The sequence below is a fragment of the Diabrotica virgifera genome, chromosome 4 (assembly GCF_917563875.1).
Source record: "Diabrotica virgifera virgifera chromosome 4, PGI_DIABVI_V3a".
In the NCBI taxonomy this organism is placed as follows: Eukaryota; Metazoa; Arthropoda; class Insecta; order Coleoptera; family Chrysomelidae; genus Diabrotica; species Diabrotica virgifera.
Window position 1 is genome coordinate 68,661,198 of NC_065446.1, and position 26,690 is coordinate 68,687,887.

General features: G+C 34.1%; 1 protein-coding gene across 1 annotated transcript in view; it reads left to right on the forward strand.

Moving 5' to 3' along the window:
* Window positions 1-4,246: 4,246 nt before the first annotated feature.
* Window positions 4,247-26,690, forward strand: part of LOC126883048 (pre-mRNA-splicing factor ATP-dependent RNA helicase PRP16) — a 40,786-nt gene continuing 18,342 nt past the window's right edge. Inside the window, exons 1-4 of the mRNA XM_050648237.1 lie at window positions 4,247-5,388; window positions 15,723-16,109; window positions 16,280-16,558; window positions 25,271-25,570. Of these exons, the coding sequence (XP_050504194.1) occupies window positions 4,365-5,388; window positions 15,723-16,109; window positions 16,280-16,558; window positions 25,271-25,570 (1,990 nt within the window). The 5' untranslated portion in view covers window positions 4,247-4,364. The remainder of the gene's footprint in view (window positions 5,389-15,722; window positions 16,110-16,279; window positions 16,559-25,270; window positions 25,571-26,690) is intronic.

Sequence of the window (26,690 nt, forward strand, 5' to 3'; positions counted from 1 at the left end):
CTAACAGTTCACTGTTCTATACAAAGAGTCTACATTATTCTACCACTTCCAATAGTATTTTAATAATAGGTCTAGATCCCACGTATGAAAAAAAAGTTGATTAATAGCAAGCTGAAAATTTGTTAGTAGCTTAAGGGTGTCTAGTCGGATAAACTTTGATACATGGGAACACTGAACAGGGGCAGTTTTAATTGTGGAACAGGTTAAAAATTTGGAACGGTCAGACCACGAAAACGGCACATTTATTTTGTCCGACAGAATAGACTTATTTGATTAAACTCTCCGAACAGAGATTAAACTCTCATGCAAAAAATCAGACTGCTATTTATCACCTGTCATAATTCCTGTCATTTGACATATTCTACATGTTCCACTCATTAAAACGCCCATTTGGTCATAAATAGCAGTCTGATTTTTGCATGAGAGTTTAATCTCTGTTCGGAGAGTTTAAGTCTGTTCTGTCGGACAAAATACATGTGCCGTTTTCGTGGTCTGACCCTTCCAAATTTTTAACCTGTTCCACAATTAAAACTTCCCCTGTTCCAGTGTTCCCATATATCAAAGTTTGTCCGACTAGACACCCTTAAGCCAAAGAATACATATCTCCCACAAGAACCGACACAAACGGATTATCTATGAACTAAATTTTTATGCGCATGTGCCAGATCGGCCATTTCTCAATTTGCCTGAATAGCAAATAATTTTGGTGACATTTGTCTTGTACAGGATCGGCGTTTGTTGTTTGCTTGGCTTGGCTTGGTGTTAGTATTTTGTTTTTGTATCAGTTTGTAGCTCGTAATATTTTGTATAGACTTATTTTCTAGGTTTTGTTTAGTTTTTATTTTATTTGTGTATAGTGTATTAGTATAGTATATTTATTCGTGTATTAAGTACAATACTTATTGGTTTTTTATTTATTTACTCCGATAGTCGACTTTAAAGAATGTACCTACTTTTGGCTGGTTTCCAAGACAATAAAAATTGAAAATATTGACATTCGATTTTAACATACAGTTTCTTGTTGTTGATCACGAACATTTGTCCCCAAAAAGAATTGGATCCCGTGGCGGTTACAACGGCTGTTATTTTTCGATTATTTTACGAAATAACGAGCGATCCATAATGATTGGGATCAAAGCTAGCCGTGCAAAAAATTACGTATGTCTTGTTTTAATCTGAATTTATATCATTGGTTTATCAATTCATTTTGATTAACATTATAAAACATAAAAATTCAGTCAAAACCTTTACACAGAACTTTAATCAAAAATAAAAAGAATTAACAAAATTATTAGTAACAATAATATATAAAATCAAACAAGATGCTGTATATATATCCACCACCATCTCTACATAACCTAACTTTTCTTGTTAAGTTGACGTACACTGCAAAGTTGATGACGTAAACTGGAAAGTATATCTGAATTAAGAATAGACATGCACTGTATAGTTATCTCTGTCGTTCAGAGCCACCTATGGTGACAATAATTTTGGATCACACGTTATAATGAATAGGGCTTTTCATTTACAATCATTTGTTTCGAGCTTCTGTCATATCTCGTATAATCCGTGTATATTAATAGTATACACAGATTATACAACATATGACAGAAGCTCGAAACAAATGACAATCGATGAAAAGCCCTATTAGGAAATACCTCGACAAACAAGTAATTGGTCCTAGGTTTTCACCCAAAGTAATCGAAAGGAGAACTGGAAGTCGATATTGGAACTCTTCGTGTAACTTTGCGTCGATTGATATACGATTTTACTAATTTTGAGTCATCTTGATTTACATTCATATAATATTTTGAGTGACTTTAAAACAGTACCTACGGTTGTAACTCTAAAACCGAAGTCCGATGTCAAATTTCTCATCTTTAATACCATCCATTGGTTATAAGCTTTCATTCGACACCTCATTTGTCATTCTATCTGTATTACATAGTAACTGAGGAGTTGTATTCGCGGTCGGACGGACAGACAGTCATGAAACCAGAAGTATATATTTGTTCTCGTCTTGCGAATGCGCGTCGAATAATATGTCACTTGTGCTATTGCGGTGACTTTAAAAGAGTACTTCCGGTCGCATTTCTAAAACCGGAAGTCCTAGGTCAAATTTCTCACCTTTAGTACCATCCTTGGATTATGAGCTTTCATTCGACACCTCATTTGTGATTCTACCTGGTATAATGACGGAGGAGTTTCATTTGCGGTCGGACGGACAGACAGTCTAGGTCAAATTTCTCACCTTGAGTACCATCCATGGATTATAAGCTTTCATTTGACACCTCATTTGTCATTCCACCTGGTATAGTGACTGAAGGAGTTATATTCGCGGTCGGACGGACAGACAGCCTATTAGGTCACACCAAGTCGTTCAAATTCTCACCAACTTATTCACACTTTTTCAAAATTGGTGAAAACAACAAATTATATTTTGTATCGTTGTATCAATATAAGCCAAAAAGAATAATTAGTGAATGTCACGCCACTATAATATATTTTATTATTGGTCTTTCAATGCTAAAATCAGGATAAAAAGGTATTTTATCCATAGTTTTAATCAATATAATTCTCACCATTACTCTCTGTTGTATTTGCAACCTTTTGTAAATCAAAAATAGTTCCACCATATTAAGAATGTCAACAAAAGCCGGCCCTGCATGCAACCTTTTTCTCAGTGCAACTAAAATTTTATTGATACACGCCAGAAATGTGTGAGACTTTTCTCAGTGTACTCGTGTGTGCTCTTGCCAACTCGATACTAAAATTAAGTACATGCTAACAACAAAAGAATCGCCGTCCGTGTCGGTTCTTGTGGGAGATATGTATTCTTTGCTTAAGCCGCTTAAAGTTGGATTTATAGTTTGACGTAGCGTAGACGTAGACGCAACGGAGACGCACTGGAAAAGATCAACACCGAATTTTGTGTACTCGTGTTTATAGATGAACGCAAGCGCCTGACGGAACGTAAGAGAAACGTAACGTAACATAAGAGATGACCAACTTTCATCTTTTACAGTGCGTTTCTTCCGTCTGGCCAATCATAAGGCAGAATTTTGTTCTGTCACTCAAAGTGGACCCGCCCCGCCCCCTCATTCCTTGTGTTGTGTAAAAAGTTGATTGTCAACATATTCGAATTTTGTTAATTATTTGTTAATACAATGGATGTTAAGTTATTAATTTAATAAAAATATATCATAGAGTCATTTCAATATTTCAGATAAATATGAGTTGTTATTAGCCTAATTCGTGGTTATCCACACATATTATACGATAGGTAAATCCAATAAACATTTAAAGACCAGGAAATGGAACAAAATAGTTGGAAATCCCAAGGCATGCGGCACCAAAGAGCATACTTTCGTTTATTTCCTAATCCATGTAACACACAAAACAGATAAATATTATAATAAATAATAGTATGAGTATAAATAAATAAACACAAAGTTTGTTTACTGTTCGTATAATTTATAGGCTATGTTGTTGAATTAGAATTAAGTCATTGTTTACTCTTTCTACTCATGCGCAAAAATTCCGCTACGTCGATCTATAAATTGACATAATATTTTCTTCCGTCTCCAGTCCGTTTCTTAAGGCCGCGTCTCACCATCAAATAATTTGATCAAACAGTTTGAGCAAACTCCGGAAGTACGTCAAAGTGACGTCACAATTGCAGTTTTTTTGAAATTCTAAAAATCTGTGCTCTCACTATCAGTCTAGTTTGATCAAATTTTTTGTATTGAGTTGTCTAACTTGTTTGTACTTTATTTAAAATTAAAAATTTTCATTATTATCCACAATGAACACTCAGGATGTGACGTCACTAACTGTCACTTTCAGTTTGCTCAAACCAGTTTGATCAAATTATTTGATGGTGGGACGCGGCCTTTACGTCTACGTTGCGTCTACGTCTACGCTACGTCAAACTATAAATCCAACTTAAGCTATTAACAAATTTTCAGCTTGCTATTAATAAACTTTTTTTTCATACGCGGGATCCAGACCTACCATGTAGCCTCAATAGATATCGGCTTTTATTATCACTAAAGTCTTTTCAGCCTTTTAAATAACTCAAAAGGCCCATTTCGTCGATTCAAGTTAATATAGGCAACCCAAATTACACGCCGCTACCCTCGGGTCAAGATTTAGACAGAATATTTTGTCACATGCTGTCAAAGGAAAAGCCTTCGTGTGCTCTGTGCAACGAACTGTCAATCTCTATTGACATTGACAGTTCGTTGGCTCTGTGGCTCTGTGGTAAATTAACCATTAACCTCAATGTCGTCAATAATATAAATAAATAATCAAGTGGAAGTAACTAATTATCCTTATAACAACTGGTTCTAGCAAAATATGTCATGGATCCTGAAGAAAATTTACATCGATTAGAAGGTAGTTCTTCAACAAAAGGTGGTTTAATAGTTAAGAAAAAACCTCATGTATTTAAAGTACCCCAAGTATCTCTCTTTGGTTTAGATAAACTTGCAGCCCAAAAAAGGAGAGAAAGAGAAGCAGCAAGTAAAATATCCTTTGATATCAACGAACCAGAATTAAATGAAATTGAAGAAAGTCACAAGTCAGAGAAAAGTGGAAATAAAAGAAAGTTTAGAGAACCACAAGAAGAAACACCAACATATACTGGGGGAATTAGCAAAGAAGCTAGAGAAAGACTAAGGGAAAGAATAAGTCATAACTTATCAAAAGGGGTGTATGCTACAACTAAAAAAGATTTGAATAATTATGAGAAATCACAACAAGAAGATAAATATAAAGGAAAATCAGAAAGAGGAAAATGGAGCGAACATTCTGATAAGGGAAAGTCGCCTAGATTTAAAGATGAACCAAAGACTCCTAATTTATATTTGAAGGAAAGTACCTCAAAAACATCTTGGGATGAAGATGATTATGTTCCCATGAGAAAGTCTGATTGGGATTACCCTACTCCCTCGTTACATAGATCTAAAGGTGGAGAATGGTCCGAAAGAAGTAATAAATCATCTAAATCTCATAGAGGTGAAAAATCTGTTAAGCTTGAAAATGATACTCCCAGACCTACTCCTGCCCACAGATATAATGCTTGGGTCAAAGATAGAAAAAGAACAGGAGCAACACCTAGGGAAAGTGAGAGAGAAAAGGTAAAATGGGATAACACTGTTGATAGGGAGAATTGGGAAGAGGAACAGAAAAGATTGGATCGTGAATGGTATAACATGGATGAGGGATATGATGATGAGAATAATCCATTTGCTAATGTAAGTGATGAGTATACAAAGAAAAAGGAGGAACAGTTAGAGCAGAGAAAGAAGAAAAGATTGTCAGCTCAACAAAGACAGATAAATAAAGACAATGAACTTTGGGAACGGAATAGAATGCTAACATCAGGTATGTGTTAAGTTCTTTTTTATATACAAGCCCTAACAACTATGTAAATGTTCGGACAAACGGAAATGTATTAAAAACATTCATTTTCACAACACCTTGCTTATTGCATTAAAAATCGAAATCAACAATATATTAAATAAACAATACTTAAAGTCTGTCATTAATAATAAAATATTAAAATCCCTTCTATAAACTTTTAGAATTGCAATGTTGATGGAAAAATAATCAAAAATATTGTATACCGTGGCAACTAAATCTTCGGATTATTCACGAAATTAATATTTTAATATGGGGTTACATCCCCACGTGCCTTTACAACCACAGCAATCCAGTCTGACATTGTTCTTACTAAGGATTGACACATTTCATAGGTAATTGAAATTGTTATAATTTTAAAAATTTCTGGATACTTTGTTGCATTAATTTCAAGTCTTTCACCACCTTATCTCTTCCTAGACCTGCTGATGACATACACCCCCAAATCATAATTTCTTTGGAAAACTTCACAAACTTTACGTTCTTTGGAGGCGATCTTTATGGAATGCTTTATCTTTATTTCTGATAACCCGTTTTTGAAAGTCCCCCATGCAGACGATAACATTTTCATTTTTTTAATTATCTATTGACAAAATTTAGTTTTTTGCAATTCCTCTGGCCTTTTTCTGAACATTTATATTCGGGCCATCCAATAGATGGAAACTCAAGGCCGCGTGATCACTGAGAGTCAGAGAGTTGCAAAGTTGCGATTGGCTGTCTGCAGACTGACATGCGTTTGAAACCGAACAGGACAATCGTGTACACAACACACTGTAATTATATAAAATCAGTTTGTGTTAGATTTTTGGTTGTATTAAATATGGATGATTCAAAGAGCAAAACAAACAAAATTTACTGTTGAGGAAAAATGTGTAATTTAAAACCTCGAACTTGAAAAACTCCAATTCGGTCGAATTCGGGACAAGGCTGAAAAAAATACCTGAAATCTGGGACTTCTCAATGAAAATCGGGCCATTTTTTTAAATATAGAATTTTAATATTATCATTTTATTGATTATTTAACTTGATTATTTGCTGCTTCAAACTGATTACTGACATAAAATAAGTGTTTAGGTACATAAAATCATATTGCAACGCATCAGATTTGATTTTGGTTAAAAGCACATAATGATTTGGAAATGAATCATTCGACCCAATTGATTTTATTGTTCACAAGAATAGCGGTAACGAAATCAAGAAGTTTGTTTACTTCAAATGTTATGGTTTACAAAACTGAAAAAAAAGCATTTATCATCAATCATTACATCCTTGCATGCCTCGTACAGCTGATTCATGTGTATACATGAATTCGTCGGCTTAGTGACACAGAAATGTAATTACATTTTGTCTCATTTTGAGATATCTACACCACTGAACTTACCTTAATGAGTTCTTTTGAGTGACACCTCTTTTTGAACACCTAAACCCCCAATGAGGAGTTACGAAAACTCCTCACTACGAAACTCAATAAGGTAAGTTCAATTTCGTAGATTGAACTTCAAAATGTGAAATGTAGTTAGATTTTTGTGTCTCTAAGCCGACGAATTATTGTTATTGTTCTCAAATCATCTTCAGAAGATGATAATTAATATACAGAAATTTCAATTTTATGTGAGATCTTGGAAGAATAGTGTATTCAAAATTTGAAAATAGAATTTTACTAAAACGTTGAAAATTCGGATGGCCTGGAAGCCTTGTACAGGAGGTCGGGACATGATTTCATAATTCGGGCCATGTCCTGGATTTTTCGGACTGGTTGGTCATACTATTCATACTACATAATCAATAATATATTGTAAATATCATAACTCCATTATTGCAATGAGAAATAATAGAATTGAAGTTTTCAATATGTATATTAGGGGTTTTACCGCATTCAAAGCGATAGTTATTGTATCTGTGTTCTTAACCTAGTGTAAATCGAACTTGTGACGTTGGGAATTGCAACTCATAACCAGCGCATGGCGTTCACTTGATAATTTCATCTTTTCGGCGGCCCAACTATAGTTTCCCCCTATATTATGCAATATTTTTATTTATTTTTCGATCAACACTGCAATTCAAAGTTTATAAAAACCCAGGCATTGCAATATTTTATTTAGTAATGATAGAATTTATTGTTTCCTAAATTGCTTGTTAATAATTGTTGCTAAACATCATTTTCGATGTAGGAAATAAATACATTATTTGCATATTAATCTAATGAGTTATTTATATGCTTTAACAAATATTCCATCGTTAATAAACTAAAAATGTTTTCATTATAGTTCATAAAACTTCCACATTCTCATTGCTTATTAAAAAAATAATGTAATCAGTTGTTTATTATATTTGATAAGTATTTCCTGAATTAAATCTTTTTTTAGATAAAAATTGGTTGTTGTCATAAAAGAAAAGATAATAATAAATTAATGTTATGTTAATTGCAAGCTTATCTTTTTTATAGATTTTCTATTCTTTCAGTCTTTTGAATCTTGTTATTTGTTGAGATCTTAAAAATTTGTTGAGAGTTGATATTAAACTGATATTGATACAGTGGTTTCACATTTGATTTTATTTATTTACTTATTAATCACATGCATTTATTTATGGTTTTATCACATAATTAATGTGACAATATCTTTGTTACTTTAAAGAGATACAAGAGGTTTAAACTTTAAAGAGATACAAAAGGTTTAAATTTGTTAGTTGGTTCTCAATAGTTGGTCTCAATTTACTTAATGAAAAAATTGTTGACATAAACTATTGAGATAGATAGACTATAGATACTTAATAAGTATTTTCAGTTCTTAAACTGTAAAACTTACTGCGTGTAAAGCCTTGTCTGGCATTTGCTCTTATTCTTCTTCTGCTTTAGCCTGTTTGCATCCACTCCTGGACAAAGGCTTCCCCAGTTCTCCACTCTTCTCTACCAGCATTATATTTTTAATCCAGAAAAATATTTTATAATGACCCTAACAAATTTTGGTACAATTTGAACATTAAAGGGAAAAACTGACGGAGCGTTTCCATTCTGAGTGAAATAGAAAAATGTAACAGAAAAAGATATAAACTGAAGACGGGATTTAACCCAACGTGAAAAAGATTAAACGCAACGAGAAATAGAAAAATTTCTGTAAAAATTTGGTATTTATGACCCTTTAAGATAACACCAAATGCTAAAATTTATTGGCCTGTGGATCGTCTCGTCAACCGAGGGTCAAACTACGTTTTGTTTTAATCAGTGCTCAAAATATTGTTGGTCGCTTTTATTTTTTGGTAATTAAACCGCGAAAATCACCCCCTAATTAGCATCCCAAATAAAATTAATCGTTACCGCCTCACAAGTTACTTTGCTTATGTATTCTTTATATGATCTGTAAGTTTCATCGGTTCAAAGTGCTTGTTTTTGAAAAGGCTGTAGTTAAAATGGCTTGAACGAGTCACTAATCACGAGTGTATGCAAATTTTGAACAGTCATAGCATAACCAATTTTTGTCTACCGGAAAACAAAAAATCCAAAATATTAAGAAAAGCAAAACGTACATTTTATTACTCTTTGGAGATTTTTGGTATTATCTACTAATAATTATTTTTAAGTTAATTTAAAAAAATGGAATTTTTTTCAAAATTAGAAATTTTTTTTTTATTTTAAAACCAGTTTTTTTTTTTAAAACGAATACTTTGAAACAATGAAACTTACAGATCGTATAGTATAAAGAATACATAATCAAAGTAACTGTGAAGCGGCAACAATTAATTTTATTTGGGATGCTAATTAGGAGGTGATTTTCGTGATTTTTTTACCAAAAAATAAAAGCTACCAATAATATTTTGAGTGTAACTCACTTACTTTTAATGTTAGAAGTTTTTTTTAAAAAAACAAAACTAAACCTTTTTTAAACACTTTAAAAAAGTTATAATGAGTTTTCTCGGAAAGTGCTCTGTTTTTTGGTTATTTCACGTTGAAATATTCGATTTGGAATTGGATGAATAAGAACCTACTTTTTATTAGCTACAACTCCGCTTCTACTGTTCTACTGGGTATACAGACTTCATGCATACACGTTTTTTTTTTCAGTATTTTATAAGCTATATTTTTACTAAGAATATTTTTTTGATAAAATACTTACTTTTTGAGGTTTTTGCGAAAAACCGTCTAAAAACATGTTTTTTTGTTAAAAATGAACATATTCACTCGAAAAGTATTGACTTGGTGAAAATACTCTATTGGGACCGTGCAAGTTGCGCAAAGCGATACCTATTTCTACGCTCTGCACTTTTATTCGCACTTTTAATTGTATTGACCAATTACGTTAGTCCTGGTTGCTGGATAATTGTCAAGGCCATAGCCCAAAAAAATAATAAGAAGAAAAAATAAGATTCAGGTTATGTGATGAAAACGTAAACAATTGTATGTAGTAAATAAAATTTGTTATTAAAATGCAGTACTGCAAGCAAAATACAATTAATTAAATTTACCTTTATATAATAATTGCATATCATATCAATATTGTGGAGCAACATATAATTTTTCTCCTTCAATGACAGTAGATATGAAATGTACGTCAATTTGACAATTTCAATTGACAATATGAATTATTTAAGAAAGTTGCAATATTTCTCCGCTATTCGCGCACGATCGTTTCACGTATCCTTTCCAAGTACTTGCACGCCGCAAATAGAACAAAAGTTGCTTAGAATTAGTCATTTTATCCAATTCCGGACTTATTTTGAATGCATATTTTTTCACCCCCGAGAAGGGGTATTCCCCTTCATTTTACTATTCCCCTCCATTTTTGTAAAATGGAGGGGATGTAGAATTGTAAACTTTTTCTTATATAATAATAGACAATTTCAGCTACCTATTCCCAAATTTTCATCCTTCCTTTATTTTTTTGGGTCAGATTGTTCTTTGATCGGGCTAATAGAAAATTCAGCTCGAACAAAAAGATAATTGACGAACTAAACACCTTTTTTGCAAAACTTTCATATCAGAATATCAGAAATATTATTCAAAAAATATCAGAATATTATTCAAAAAATATCAGAATCATATTATTCGGGAGACGACATAAAAAAGTTGGTAAATTGCTGGAATCGTTGCATTATCTAAAAGTAGTTATATTTAATGAAATAAAAGAATTTTTTTGAAAAACATTTTTAATTTTTTATTTTAAAGGAGGTTGCTTATTAGATTGTCTAGTACTTTAACACGTTCAGCCCCAGCATGACATTTGTGTATGAGATCTGCGGATCGGAAATTAATTTTACTTAAATTATCAAATATGGGCCTTTAAATAACCCACAATATAATTTCCATTCAAATTTAGTCAATTGTGTTTCATTTGTGTAGCAATAAAAGTGAGAGACACGGATGGCTCACCCGGTCTGGAGTGCAGATGTTGTCGATGATTGTTGATGGCTTGTCTGTTCTTATTTGACTAAATCAAGGCGTTGAGGGTTACTTGTGAATACAATAGTACTTTACAAGTAATAGTTGAACGCATAATTTGAGAACTGTTATAAATAGTGCAGTATGTCTTTTTTGGAGCTGAACAAGCTCGGATAAAAAAAGAATGTGTGTGTGTACTTTGTACGCACGTAAGAAGTTATACTTCTACTACATATTATGTGATTTTTAAGACAATACCAAAAATTTAAAAAAATAAAAGAATAAAACGCACACAAACACATTGAAAAATGCCACAAAGAAAAAATTATTTCTGAACGATAATAATTGTTGGCAAAAATTTTAAATACGCATTTTCTGAAAAAAAATTATATAACAAATAAACTTACAATTATAAAATGCATAAAAAAATAAAAAAATTAAAACTTGCATCGGGAATCGAACCCGTGAATTTCGGGGCGCTTTGATTCGTAAACGAAGCCTAGACTCAATCGTCCAATTCCACATTATTTGTCATGTGGAAAAATAGGGTAACTGAACGTTTTACTGTTTGACAGTAGTTTTGAATATAATTAAATTATGTAGTTTAAATTTTGTGGAAGAAAATATTAAAATATAACAAAACAGTAAGAAAACAATATATTAGATGAAGATTGGTAGAACTTTTGTTGGTAATCAAATTAAGTATGTAAATCAAAGCATTACATACCTACTAGATAAATAAATCTACGCCAAAAAATCATAATTTAAAAATAAAAATCGGACCTAATTTGGGATTTCTCTCTAAAATCCCCATTCTTGAGAAAATAAATGTATGTATTCCAACCTAATCCAAATGTATAATTACAATATGATTATAATAAAAACTACTTACCAAATTAGAATGAGTCCAAAATAGTCCAAAAATATAGGTATATGAAAACTATTTAAAAAGGCAGTATAACTATTAACTAACTTTGTTTCTTTTCCCACAAATTTCAAAACGCAACAACCATAAATAATCAAACTAGTACAGCTGTGCCACAGCCGCCATATTGAATAATTTTTGACATGTCATTTGAACATCCAATCACAACAAAGTTATAATGCGCATGCGCCGGGATCATAGGTTTTAACATATAAAAATTCACTCTCATATCGCCGGTAAAGAAGTATAACTTCAAAAACTGTACCACTACAAAACGCAGAGCAATTAGATAAAGAAGCAGAATTGTTGGTGAACAATATCCAGCAAGCAGCATAGGAAAACACTCCTACACTGAAACCTAGGGTAAAAGAAAACAATTATCCAAAGGAAATAGGGAACATGATTATTGAAAAAAAAAACCGAAGAATTTGGCAACAAACAAGGTCTCCTTAAGATAAGACTAAATTAAATCGTGAAGTCAACAACTCAAAAGGACTATCCTACAATTAAATTCTTACTTACAGGAGCTAACAGATGACGGTAATTTAGATTATTCCTTATGGAAAGCTACTAGAAGACTGAAAAGACATATTATGCACTCTCCGCCTATTAAACTAGAAAATGGAAACTGAGCCAGAAGTAGTGCACAAAAAACAGAGCTATTTGCCACATATCTTGAAAATACATTCAAACCAAATGAACCTCAAGATGATGAAGAAAGATGGGAGGAACCTGTTCAATTAGATGAAGAAATTCGGCTAACTACACCAAAGGAAATGCTTGATGAAATAAGGGAAAATATTAATCCGAAGAAAGCTCCGGGCGATGATTTAATTACGAGTGAGGTGTTGAAAAATCTTCCCCGAAGAGCTATCGTAAAATTAACAAACCTTTTTAACGGTGCATTCAGATTAAAATATGTACCAATGATATGGGAGATGGCGGAAGTCATTATGATTCCTAAACCAGGAAAACCAGCACATGAGGTTTCGTCATACAGACTTACAGACCGATATCTATGCTCCCTGTAATATCGAAGCTGTTTGAGAAACTGCTTCTCAAGAGAATAAAACCAATTATTGAAGCAAGAAATTTGATCTCGACACATCAATTCGGATTTAGAAATAAGCACTCAACAATTGACCAAGTACACATAATCACAAATATTATCGAAAGATCCCTAGAAGAAAAGAAAGTCTGTTCAACTGTATTCTTTGATCCTACACAGGCTTTTAATAAAGTCTGGCATGAAGGTTTAACCTACAAACTAAAAAGTTGTTTACCTAAACAGTACTCAAAACTTTTACAATCGTACATAAAAGAACGACATTTTAGAATTAAGCAAGAAGATAAAAAATGAATAACCATTTTCAATTTCGTTGCAAAACGAAAATACACCCGCATCTTATTCTAGTCCAATCAGAGAGTGCAGCAAGGACCTCTACCGGTTTCGAAACTTATTAGTCTCTCATCAGGAGGCACATATGCTGCTCTCTCTGATCCAACCAAAACAAACCAAAGCAAACTAGCAGTTGCCGCTAGGGCATCTATGCCATTTCTTTCGTTGCAATCCGTGACTGCACGCCGTGGTTTGTTTTGGTTGGATCAGAGAGAGCAGCATATGTGCCTTCTGATGAGAGACTAATAAGTTTCGAAACCGGTAGAGGTGCTTGCTGCAGTCTCTGATTGGACTAGAATACGATGCGGGTTTATTTTCGTTTTGCAACGAAATTGAAAATGGTTATTCATTTTTGGTTTACATGTTTACTCTGATTGGAGTACGAAGGGAACGATTCTCGTTGGAACTTTACCGCGCTGAGCAGATGGGACGTGAATTATAAATTGTAAAATTCCCTCATCTTCCTTAGTCTCAGCATCCGTATGGCTTGCAAATTGTAGAAGCCTCGGAGGTGTAACCAGAGAAGGTTCCCATTGTTTTCAGCCTGGTGGGATGTAGAATAACATTATGTTGTTTTATAAATTAGATTGAAAACTTAGTCTTAAGCAAGAAGACTGTTTTTCTGACTTAAAGAAATAAGAGCAGATGTTCCATAAGGCAGTGTGTTGGGTCCGGTCCTATATCTACTATATGTGATATACCTGTACTGGAAGATAACACAGTTGCCACCTTTGCTGATGATACAGCTATTCAAGCAGTAGGGATGACCAGTGAAGAGGCGACCAACAAGGTCCAAATAGCGGTTAACCAAATCCATAAATGAACACAAAAATGGAGAATCAGGCTGAATGAAGCTAAATTTGTCCATTTCACCAACAAAAAAATACAATATATACCAGTTAAAATCAACAATATCCAGGTACCATATACAGATACTGCTAAGTATTTGGGTATAACATTAGATGCAAAACTACGCTGGAAGGTGCACGTTAAGAAAAAAAGGGAAGAACTAAATATAATATATAAAAAATATATTGGCTAATTATAAGAAACTCCACATTGTCGATGCATAATAAGTTATTACTTTACAAACAACTATTGAGACCTGTATGGACTTATGTATGCCCACTATGGGGATGTACTAGACCAAGTAATACATATAACAATAATACAAAGATTCCAGAACAAAATACTAAGAAATATTGTTGATGCTCCTTGGTATGTGACAAACAGTGATCTCCATAAGGACCTAGGAATGGGAACTGTGGATATAATCATCAAGAAGATGGCAGGAAGTCACGAGCAACGACTTTATATGCACGAGAATATTGAGGCAATCCAGCTCCTCGATACCACTGGGCAAACTAGAAGATTTAAGTGGACAAAGCCTTTTGAACTAGTTTGAGTGATAGGTGATAGTGGAAAGCAGAGTGCTTGTGCGCGTGTGTTAGAATAGTGCACTATCTTGTTAGATTAGATAAGAGACGCTATAGGCGTCTTATATAGCGTATATAGCGTAAGCTCTTAATTTTAAGAAACAGTAGTAATTTAGGTTAAATTAAAATTGCTCATTGGTCAATTATGACCAAATTGTAATTGTAATAATCATCATCGTAGTGATGATTATGGAAAAAAAAATTTATTCAATTGTGTTTCATTTGTGTAGCAATAAAAGTGAAAGACACGGATGGCTCACCCGGTCTGGAGTGCACATGTTGTCGATGATTGTTGATGGCTTGTCTGTTCTTATTTGACTAAGTCAAGGTACTTTACAAGTAATTGTTGAACGCATAATTTGAGAAGTGTTATAAATAGTGCAGTATATCTTTTTTGGAGCTGAACAAGCTCGGATAAAAAACTATACGATGAAGTAATGTCAGATGAAGATATTAGTAACCCGTTTGGGAGCAGTGATTTATAAGATGCAGATGATTTATCAGATGATTTTACAACAATTATAAAACAAACATAAGCTTTATATTTGTTTAGAATAAATATTTATGCAAGTACGTATGGCTATTTTTTATGATTCATAACTTGACATCAAATTATTGTAACAAAATAATTAATGACCGACCCTCGTATAACAGATCCCATCTCCACATACACATTCCACGTGGATCTTTCTAGATAGGACGCGATGTAGCGGGACGGAAGACGGGAAATTCTCCGAACGTCTGGACAATTACTAGAGATGAGCGTAGATGGTTCCAGAATAACGGCTAGGCTATAAATTGGGACGGATTTTGTAAATAGAGTTAGTTAATAATATAAATTCGATCTGTAACTTGTATAAATAAATTGGTATAAACGAACCGAGAGTATTATTTTAAACCGTAATCACGCTACATTATCCTATTTTGAAACCGCAAACACTGAAGTGTTCCCCTAGACCGGCGTTATTCAATGATATAATACATAAGATTGAACCGTGTCTCTTCACCTGCTCACGCTGTCTGATGTAGAATATAGCTGTGAGACACACCCGTAAGCTCACGCGATCCGGCAAGATCACGGCACCGTGAGACAGCATTTGTGTCACGCGGGGCTTAACGTGTTAAAGATAAAACCTATTTATAAATATAATCTTTCTTTTTTAGGCGTTGTTCATTCTGTTGATCTTAATGAAGACTTCGATGAAGAATCAATTGATAGAGTCCATCTCTTAGTTCATAACATAGTACCTCCTTTCCTCGATGGAAGAATAGTATTCACCAAACAACCAGAGCCTGTCATTCCTGTAAGAGATCCTACTTCTGATATGGCCCTAGTTGCGAGAAAAGGATCGCATCTTGTTAGGGTTTACAGAGAACAGAAGGAAAGAAGAAAAGCACAAAAGAAACATTGGGAGTTAGGAGGAACCAAAATTGGTAATATTATGGGAATAAAAAAAACCGAGGATGAAGAGGATAAGAAATATAACAAGGAGGATGATAGTACTGATTATAAGGCAGATCATAAGTTTGCAGAGCACATGAAAGACACAGGTAATATTAATTAATATTACTACATATTATTAAATACAAATATATTGCATAAATCTTATGCAATATATTTATATTTTTACATAGTTTTTTTTATATATTAAATACATATTCTAAAAAACCAGTGGTTACTGTGAAGAATACTGATAAATATAAACCATTTCGTTTTGTAGGAGCCGCTAGCAGTGATTTTGCCCGAAAGAAGACTATACTGGAGCAAAGACGATACTTACCTGCTTTTGCAGTAAGGCAAGAACTTCTTAACATTATCCGAGAAAATTCAGTTGTGATAATAGTCGGTGAAACTGGTAGTGGAAAGACTACACAATTGACTCAGTACTTACACGAAGAAGGCTACAGCAAGTATGGAATGATCGGGTGTACGCAACCTCGAAGAGTAGCAGCCATGTCTGTTGCAAAGAGAGTTAGTGATGAAATGGGAACTCATTTAGGTGAGTACAATATTTATTATAAATGATTATAAAACATTACAAACACAAATATAAATATGTACAGTGGAACCCGCTTATTAGAATACCGGTTATAGGAATATCCCGATTTAAGGAATAGAAATTTGATGTCCCGAAACGATTCTACTAGCCACCAATGATCGGTTATTAGCATATTTCGGTTATAGAAATACTTTTGATTGGTACGAAGGCTATTCCATTAAGCGGGTTCGACTGTATATACAAAATCAAATATACATCAGAACATATTCGCTCTGTGTGTGACCATGGTGGGCATACATGAAACGATGCCAGCGTAAGTAGCGGCGAAATATGACAATTTTGGCGATTCTTTGTAATGTCAGTGACATTGTATAACACAATTTATTAAAAATGGTAAATAAATCTTGCGTATTTACCTAAATTACAAACAAGCATTACAGCGCGCTAAATTTGAATTACTCCTCCTAGTTTAACCCATTTAGCGCCAAAGGTGCGAAAACGCACCATTTTTTTGTAGAATTTTTTTTTGGCAATTCGTTGATTTTTTTTAAATCTTTGTATTTTTTAAGCAACCAGAAGATATAAGTGTAACTAAATTTAATTTTGTTTAATTTCCAAACTCATGCTTTCATCAAAAAAATATTTTCTAAATGTCCGACATTTTCAATCCTTTGACGCAACTTTATTTTTACTGTAGTAATTTTATCGGCATAACACTTTTGTGGTCAAATAAATTAAAACATTATTTTTTTAACCTATTTGTACACCAATTGTTATAAAAATACAAAAAAAATAATTTCTGAGTCATCAAATCTCGTGTTTGAAAATAATGGTTCGATAACGAACCATTGGCGGAAGTCGACATATAATCCTGTCTGATCAGGAATAAGTTCAAGGTGATGCACAGGCAGTAATTTGTTGGGATATTTCTTTATTATGTGTAAAAACACGTATCCACTATGCTTTCACTCCGAGCTCCTGCAACTGCTCCACATAGTGGACACGTTTGGCGCTCCCGGGCTGTGCAATTTTGCGCACTCTGCCTCGGCGCTCCAATCTGGGGCGGTTTATATGTAAGGGAGCGCATACCGTATCGATTGGAGCAGTTGCAGGGAGCGCGGAGCGCAAGAAGTTCGTGAACATAGTGGATGGTTGCAACAGTGGGCGCTCCGCCTCAACGGTCCAATAGATGGCGGTTTATATGTAGAGGAGCGCATGCATGTAGATGGGAGCAGTTGCAGGGAGCGCGGAGCGCAAGAAGTTTGTGAACATAGTGGATGGTTGGCGCTCCCAGACCGTGCAACAGTGCGCGCTCCGCCTCGGCGTTCCAATTGGTGTCGGTTTATATGTAGAGGAGCGCATGTATGTAGATGGGAGCAGTTGCAGGGAGCGCGGAGCGCAAGATGTTTGTAAACATAGTGAATGGTAGGCACTCCCGGACCGTGCAACAGTGCGCGCTCCGTCTCGGCGTTCCAATTGGTGTCGGTTTATATGTAGAGGAACGCATACCGTATCGATTGGAGCAGTTGCAGGGAGCGCGGAGTGCAAGAGGTTCGTGAACATAGTGGATGGTTGGCGCTCCCGGACCGTGCAACAGTGCGCCAAAAACCGTGCGGCAGTGCCTCGGTGGTCCAATATTACGAACATAGTGGATACGTACCTTTAGAAAGACGGGTATTCTGGTATTCAGTTTTGTTATAATCTAGGGTGGGGGAGGGGGGGCTCCATAAAGGTGGATGTGTAGTGTTGTAGACAGTAGACAATATGTCGATTCGTCGAATTTATGCAACTGGCACAGTGCAAGATACAGGATTGGAAAGTGTAAACTTCAAATATCTAAAATAATTTCTAAAAAGGATAGAGGGCCGCTCGACTTCATTTTTGACAAAGAAGCTGAAGAAGGTGTAGGCAATGTTCTAACCATATTATTTTTGTTTATGAAAACTTCCAGGTTCATTTACACTCTAAATGTTTTGAGACTTTTCACAACAAATAAAATTGTGTATTTCAATTTTTATATCTCATTTCCGCCAAAGGTTCGAAAACGAACCATTTTGTTGTTGTGACACCTGCCATTATCAAAGTGTAAAAAAATTTTTTTACGAATGTTTAAATTTATTTTACTCTAGTTAATCAAATATATTACATATTATTGCAGTATTTCTTTGCTTGGCGGTTAATGGGTTAAAAACGAGTATAGATGTTTCCCTTTCTGATCCGTAAGGGGTTGAAAAGATAAATTGTGATGATTTTTTAGAAACCCAGTTCTTAATACTACATCAATTTTATACATAAATTGGAAAAATATCGTTAAAAAACTCATTATTAATAATTTGCAACTTCACAATATATTTATTTATCATATGCTTAACTTCAAATTGTGGTCGCCAAAAATGTCAAGTGACGATACTAGATGTCGCGTCAGTCATGCACGGAGCGAATATATTGAATATCTAAAATTATATCTCAGAGACAGGAACGAATGCTACTCATAATTATAGTTTTGTGTGATCATTGATGAAGAAGTCGATCATGCTACCAAGAGTATGCCTTCAGGGGACATTACATCACGATATGTTGCAATGATTCGGCGAGGTTCTCCACAGTCGCATGATTGTATTTGCCTCAGTTCCCATTTGAGTAGTGGGAATGGAATCCCATCACATGAGATGTTCTAATATGGTTTAGATATGGTGCTCAGACTTATACTGCGTGGGATCTACCACATAAACAGAAAACGTCGAGCGATCGACTGCTAGTTAAAAAACAATAATTTTGAAAATACAAAAACTTCATTGCACATTAAATGAGTCTGCCTTTTCCCAAATGAAGGTAATGGCATCAAAATATCGTAATCTGCTAACCTACGAATATCTCTCATGCTTGCGTTTGGCCCTCGGTAATTACGTACCATCATATGAAAAACTTGTGGATGATATACAGTACCATGCATCAACATCCAAATTAAATTAAGATGAAGAACATGACTTTAATTACAACTCTCTGTAGTTACAACTTTTTAATTTAGTCAAAAGTCATGTTCTTCATCTCAATTTAATTTGGATGTTGATGCATGGTACTGTATATCATCCACAAGTTTTTCATATGATGGTACGTAATTACCGAGGGCCAAACGCAAGCATGATGAGAGATATTCGTAGGTTAGCAGATTACGATATTTTGATGCCATTACCTTCATTTCTGAAAATGCAGACTCATACAAGTACATACGTTGATCCAAAGAATGGTGTGAGCTGCAGAGCTACTTGCCTCAAAGACGGATATTTGTCAGACGATATGTGTGTGTGTGTTCACAAAGAGGGGATGGCATTAGATAAACTTTTTGCCACAGACATTTGAAAGTTGAAGATTGAAGATGTCATATTAAATTTTTATTTTAGAATCTTTAAGAAATTGTATGATAATATCATTAATAGTTTTGGTATTGAAGCTTAGTAGATGTGAAATATTCAGCGGTAAACTTACATTCCGCTCCTGAAGTCTAGCAATTAGTGCTTTCGTATGATTTTTATTAAGTTCACAATTAAAGATTATATGATTTAAATCTGCAGTAGAGTAGTTATCACATGAACAGAGAGAGTTGATACGCATTTCTATTTTAGCTAAATGTGCAGGAAAATTGCCATGGCTTAATCTTAAGCGACTTAGGGATGTGGAATAAAATCGAGTAACGTGATAATCAAATATATGTGGGATATTTTGCGGAAGTTGTGGGTGTATGTAAGTGTATGGATTCCTCGAAGTTTGTACAAACTTAAGCCAAATAGTTTCCCATTTCTTTCTTAATTTTTTTATGCAATTCTGGAATGTAATCGCTGGAGATTGTTAAATCTACTATTTCATTTAAAGTTGCTGAATTCTTTGCCATTTCATCCACTATCTCATTTTCTTTGGTTCCGGCATGTCCTTTTACCCAGATAAAGACCAAGTCACTGCTATTATTTTTAAATCGAGCGATTGTCTTTCTAATATGGCATAACAACTCATTGTTGTGTTTTTTGGTTATTGGTTGTGATATTGCCTCAAGAGCAGATAAAGAATCTGATAGTATAACCGTGTCTCCAAAGTTCTGTTCAACCGCGTAAGTTAGGGCTCTTTCAATAGCATAAAGTTCGGCAGTGAAGATAGATGTACATTTAGGTAGTCAGACGATATGAAAGACCAAAATTTCGTATCGGTCGCTCTGGACTTAAAGTACTTACTTACTTACTTACTTAAGCCGTCCTCTTGTACCTTACGGTGTCGAGGTAACTGGACTTAAAGTGTATATCCGAAATTATTTTCAGTACCACATTTTTGGACGGAAATGATCTCCATATTGAAAGTATCTAATGGATATTTCAGTGGAAATTTTTTCTACGTTTTCACAAGAAAATGGATTAGACATGAATATTACAATATCTGTCAGATTTTTCTTTCGAAGCGTCTTTCAAACTCGCTATGAACTGTATTTGCCATAAGCGCTTCCGGTCAAGAGAGGGCATATTTTGATCATGCGCGTGTGGTGAGTCGGACTCTTTTCCATTTGTATTTTTTCCGTAAATCGCGATCGACTTCAAAGACTTTGGCGATCGACCGGTCGATCGGGATCGACCTTTTGAGTACCGCTGGTAGAGTCTTACACTCACAGCGGGTGACTTCCATACCTGGTAGGTGCTCATTGGGGTTTATTAGCTATCTGTGGTGGGGCTAGCGTTTCCCAGCATTCCTTCCATTTTGTGAAATCTTTCTCATGGAGTTGTGTTGTCTTAAGGACTGGTGGCGATCTAGATTTAAGCCGCTTCAGTGCGATATCTGGGACATCTATATGTAGCAGTAGCCTGGGGGTTTGTAATTTGTAACCATAAATTACCACAGAGAATTGAAATACCTACTATTGTAAAATAATATTTCAATCAACTATGATAGCTATCGTTTATGCCAGTCTTAGCGCAATCTCTCAGGTTGTGAGTACGCCTTGTCTTAATCAAAAATATGAATGATAAAGATCTAGATGGAGGCAAATAAAACAATAATTTAACTAATCAGGTTTATTTTTCATTAAAAATATAAAGAAAATATGATGTACTACATATATTCAATAATATTTTTATTCAAAATCTTGCCGAAAGCTAACAATTTGGATTATATTTATGGCATTTGGTGTTTGACAGTATACTCCTTCTCAGAGTCATCTTTCACTGCGTCACAAGTGACAGAAAAAAAGGTATACTCCGTCTAATTTAATTACCGTTGCACTTCATCCGCGTCATAGCCCGTGACGTCACATGATACCAACACGAAATATTTAGGCGGTAGGTGTGTTCTTTTTTAGAATCATTTTGCCGAGTACACTGGCATTACAGCCACTAGACATATTTTATTATTTACGTAGAAATAATATTTAAAGATTTCTATTAATGTTAACTTAAAGAAATACACAATAATATGTTTCATTTAATTTGTATAAGTGGATTATAAATCGTTTTTATGAAGCACATCTGTTCGGCACACATTGTAACTGTAATCGAACGAAGGTGATATTTTTGCATAAATTGGTAACATTTATTTGACACTTCATATTTGTTTTTATTCTTTACTATAAGTATTTGTTTCATTATATTTACTGTTTTTATTATGTACTTTAACGTAAGATTATAACTTAATTCTTGTTTTCTATTTCTAAAGTTTTTATTTATTTACATTGAATATTATTTTTTTTTGCTGTATAATCCACTTCCGCAAAAATTATGTGATGTATTTGATTTAAAATGAATTCAAGAATTTTTTGTAATTGGCAACAATGTCAACTTAGATAATGACGTGCAACGGTAAGTAAATTAGACGCACTGTAGGTCCGTGATACATACACATTTATATTTATTCCAGTTGTTGACAGATGGCGCTATAATCGGAAAAAAGATTTAGGTATTTACCCATTATTTACCTATTACATATCTATACGACTATAATTTAAAGTTCTTCTCAGTCTTTCAGTGTGTCATTAATGATGTATATGATTTTAAGAATTTAGAAAATCATAGCAGGACATTTTAGTTAAATCTGACAGTTGTCAGAATCGTAATCGTAATTTGGTATAAAAACAAATCAATTGTGTTTATTTCATTTATAAAAAGTAACGTTCTTTGAATTGTGTAGTCTTATAAATTGTACAGATTGATTATCGTCGTATAGAAATACATAAATCATTTTTTGTTCGATTATAGCGCCATCTATAGACAACTAGAATAAATGTTATAAATGATTTTAATCACGGACGTACCTTTTTTTCTGTCACTTACAACTTAAGGGCATGGGTGCAAATATTTTACGGCTATCCCTACTTTTTCTGTCTCTACACGGCAAATTACGTGTAGTAAAATTCTCACTGGTATGGATATCTAAACATTACTTGACAAATGTCAACATTAAATTTAAAGAGATGGCTTTTGAATGTTCTTGGATAACTGTTCCTTGTAAAATTGCATCATTAATTCAGTTAATTAATATGATAATTTTTTCACTAACTATGTATTCAGTGAATGTAATAATTTATATACTGTTCAACAAAAACTAATACTCGATCGAGAAAAGTGGAAAAGTGATAAAGTGATTTTTTAATAATATATTGTTACTAAGAAACGCTTACAATTTTGAACATCTTTAATAACAAAATACTTGGGTCACAGAATATATCGTGCTGTATTCTCCGCTTCGATCTTCCATAAATAATAAACAATAAATAACTTTTTGTTAAGTTCACGTCTTAAATCAATTATTTATCAAATACACTATCAATATTATTTTAATCGACAACTCAAAATACTCCCGATGCTATGACAAATATTTAAAATTGTCACTGTCTTGTCACCATATTCTACTCGACTCAGTGCGTTGTATGACAAAGATAGCGAATGTTCGATTTGGAAAATATCACCACGGACATGGTGTCCATTTTTTTCAAATCCTGAAAAAACTAATAAATATTTTAAAAAAATTTAAACGCAGAATGATAGACCAAATTATTATTGCGGGCCGAAAGTCCCTTAGCATTAATAAAAAGTTTCTTTTGAATGAGATATTTAAAATTACAATAGAACCCCGCTAATCCGAACGTTCGGCAACTCCGAACCAACGGCAAGTGAAAAAAATTCAAGACAAAAACTTAAAAACATGTTTATTATACAGAGTAAAACCAGGTAATTGAACAATCTAGGTTTAATAGGTCTTTGACTCCGTAACTTTCTTCTGACGCATGGAAGTGTAGCGAATTGATGCAGCGATGATAAACCATTTACACATAAACATTTCATCTACTGGTAACGCAGCAGAGTTATGCACCACGTAACGTAGAGCCACACCCAGAGCTTTAGTGGCATTTACGTGTGACACTCGATATGGCAGGGAAACTTCTTCCTCGCTTTCTTTATCTTCATTAGTCATTAGGGTTGCCTTGAGGTTGAACCAAGTCTACAATGTATTCATCGGTAAATCCTTGGTGCCCGTTGTCGTCAGCTTCAATCCATTCTGTAATTGAACTTTCTTCTTCGTTTTCTCATCCTGTTGTTGTACGACTTCCAGAAGGTCATCTTGTAATGGAGCGTGGAAAAATGGAGCTTCTTCAAATTGTATCAGTGACAGGCTCTGTCTCAGTGACATTGATCTGAGATGGGTGGAAGAGGGAGAGAGACAGGTGCAGCGACTCAAAATCAACGACAAAGGAAACTTTGAATTATTAGTTACGCTAACTTTCGCATAATCCGAACTTTTCGGAATCTGAACAGGCTGTCCAACCAATTAGTTCGGATTTGCGGGGTTCTACTGTAAATATCACACTACATTTTCTCTTAGTTTTTCACCCCTGTAACTTAAAAATAAACATTACAGAAGTTTTAAGGGACGTTCGGCCCTCGGTAAGAACGTAATCTTTCATTCTGCGTTTAAATTTTTTTAAAAATACTTATTAGTTTTCTCAGGTTCGAAAAAAATGAATCCAATTTAAACAGCATTGGAGCCGAAACTACGTACCCATCCCCTTAATGCTTTAGAAAGAAATCGAAAAACTGTGACGCACTGAAAGATGCATTTGAGAAGGAGCATAGCTTCTTGATTTCTGATGGTACAGCTGTTGACTTGTTGACCTGGGCATATATCGCCGCCGTCTACGAAAAGTATAACTCCGAAAAATGCCGTTAAGAGTAGAACTTTCAATGAACGCCGCGAAAAATATTATTTTCGATTATATGATTGTGAAAATTATAATCCCTAATAAAGTGTTAGCGAAAAAAAATTATTTTTTGAGGAGTATCAACAAAAAACATCATTTCTTCTGTGGTTCTACGAAAATTATAATTACTAAAAAGTTCTCAGAAATAATTGTTTTCGTCGGCATTTATTATCAACCAAATCTTTTCGTTATAAATATTTTGGGAGTTATAATCTTCGCAGACACGCATATAAAAAGAATTGTATCGTCAACACTTATCAAAGAGTTGTTATTTTCACTGGAAATGTATTAGGAATCACATTAATCATAGGTACCAGCGATATGTTCAGCCTCAGGTCCCTGCAGTTGTAGTTTGTTGGTTGTTGCTTAGTTGCTGCAACTGCAGATGCCAGACTTAGTGCTGATCTTCTGAGAGTGGTGGCATTTGCTCCCCATAATGTTCCGCGTAATTTATAGATGTGACCATTATTTAAATTCTGTTTTAGGCGACGAGGTGGGCTACGCCATTCGTTTCGAAGACTGCACTTCTGAAAAGACTGTCATAAAATACATGACCGACGGTATACTTTTAAGGGAAAGTTTACGTGAATCAGATTTAGACCACTACAGTGCTATAATTATGGATGAAGCTCACGAACGATCGTTGAGTACTGACGTACTTTTTGGTTTGTTGAGGGAGATAGTAGCCAGACGTCATGATCTCAAATTAATTGTTACTTCGGCTACAATGGACAGTAGTAAATTTTCTATGTTTTTTGGAAATGTCCCTACCTTTACGATACCAGGTTAGTAACTAACAATAACAATATTGACTAAGTTTTCATCTTCATCCTTGGCACTATACATTGCACGTCTTAACCTGTTCCAAGATCAGTTTTTACTACTTCGTATTGTTTACCTAAGTTTTCCAGTTTCGCACTCCTAATGTTCTTAGGTATTCCTCTATTTGGTCTTTAACTCTTTCTCTGGACACATTCCTGCTTCTCTTTCAATACCGGTCTTTGGTTATGTACAGGGTGTGCCAAACCTTTGGTTTTCTTTCAGCCTTGGTCTTGGTTTTTCTTTTAGCCCTGAAGAAGTGAATAAACAATCACGAAAACGTTAAGCCATACAATTGATACACATTGAGATTTTTATTGCAGATTTCCCCAATATGTACAATTTTACTTTCTAACAAGTCTGCAAAGATTAACCATTTTCTTTTTTGTTCTTTTTCTACATATTTCAATAAGAAGTCTTCCAGATATAATACCGTGTTTAGAGCCAGGGAAAGTCCTGCAAGGTCTGCGAAAAGATTTGTGTTGAATTTTATTTTATTCTTTATTTCACTTTTTTCGTGAAGTATATTTTTTTATAAAGAAATTCTTTTTAATATTAGACGGTATTTTACTGTAGTAGAATGTCAGTTCAATAAATACAACGGGATTTTCTTTTATGCCAATTCCTGGCAGCTACAATTTGAAAATAGAGTATGTAGAAGAGTATATATTTTATTTTATTATTTAGCGTTTGAGATACATGGATTTCAAAAATACATGTTGTGTGTTACTTCAGTATACAGAGTGAGTTTTATGTATGGAAACCCTCAATTATCTCGGAAACGGTTTGCACGATTTTTAAAGATTTTGGTGGATAAGGGTTTTCTAATGCGGCCGATATTATAGTGGTACTTGCATTGTTGTCAGATCTTCCATTTTTCTGGAAATCTAATGAACTTTCTTATTTCAAATGGAACACCCTGTATATTTTTACGTTTTGAAGTCCTTAAGAAATACTGATTATTTTTCATGGTATATTCCCTATACCGAATTGCCATAATTTCGGAGTTATTGCTACATTTATTAAAAAAAAAATTATAAAAATCAATTTTTTCAGCCCGGGTAGACATTATTTTAGATTCTTTGG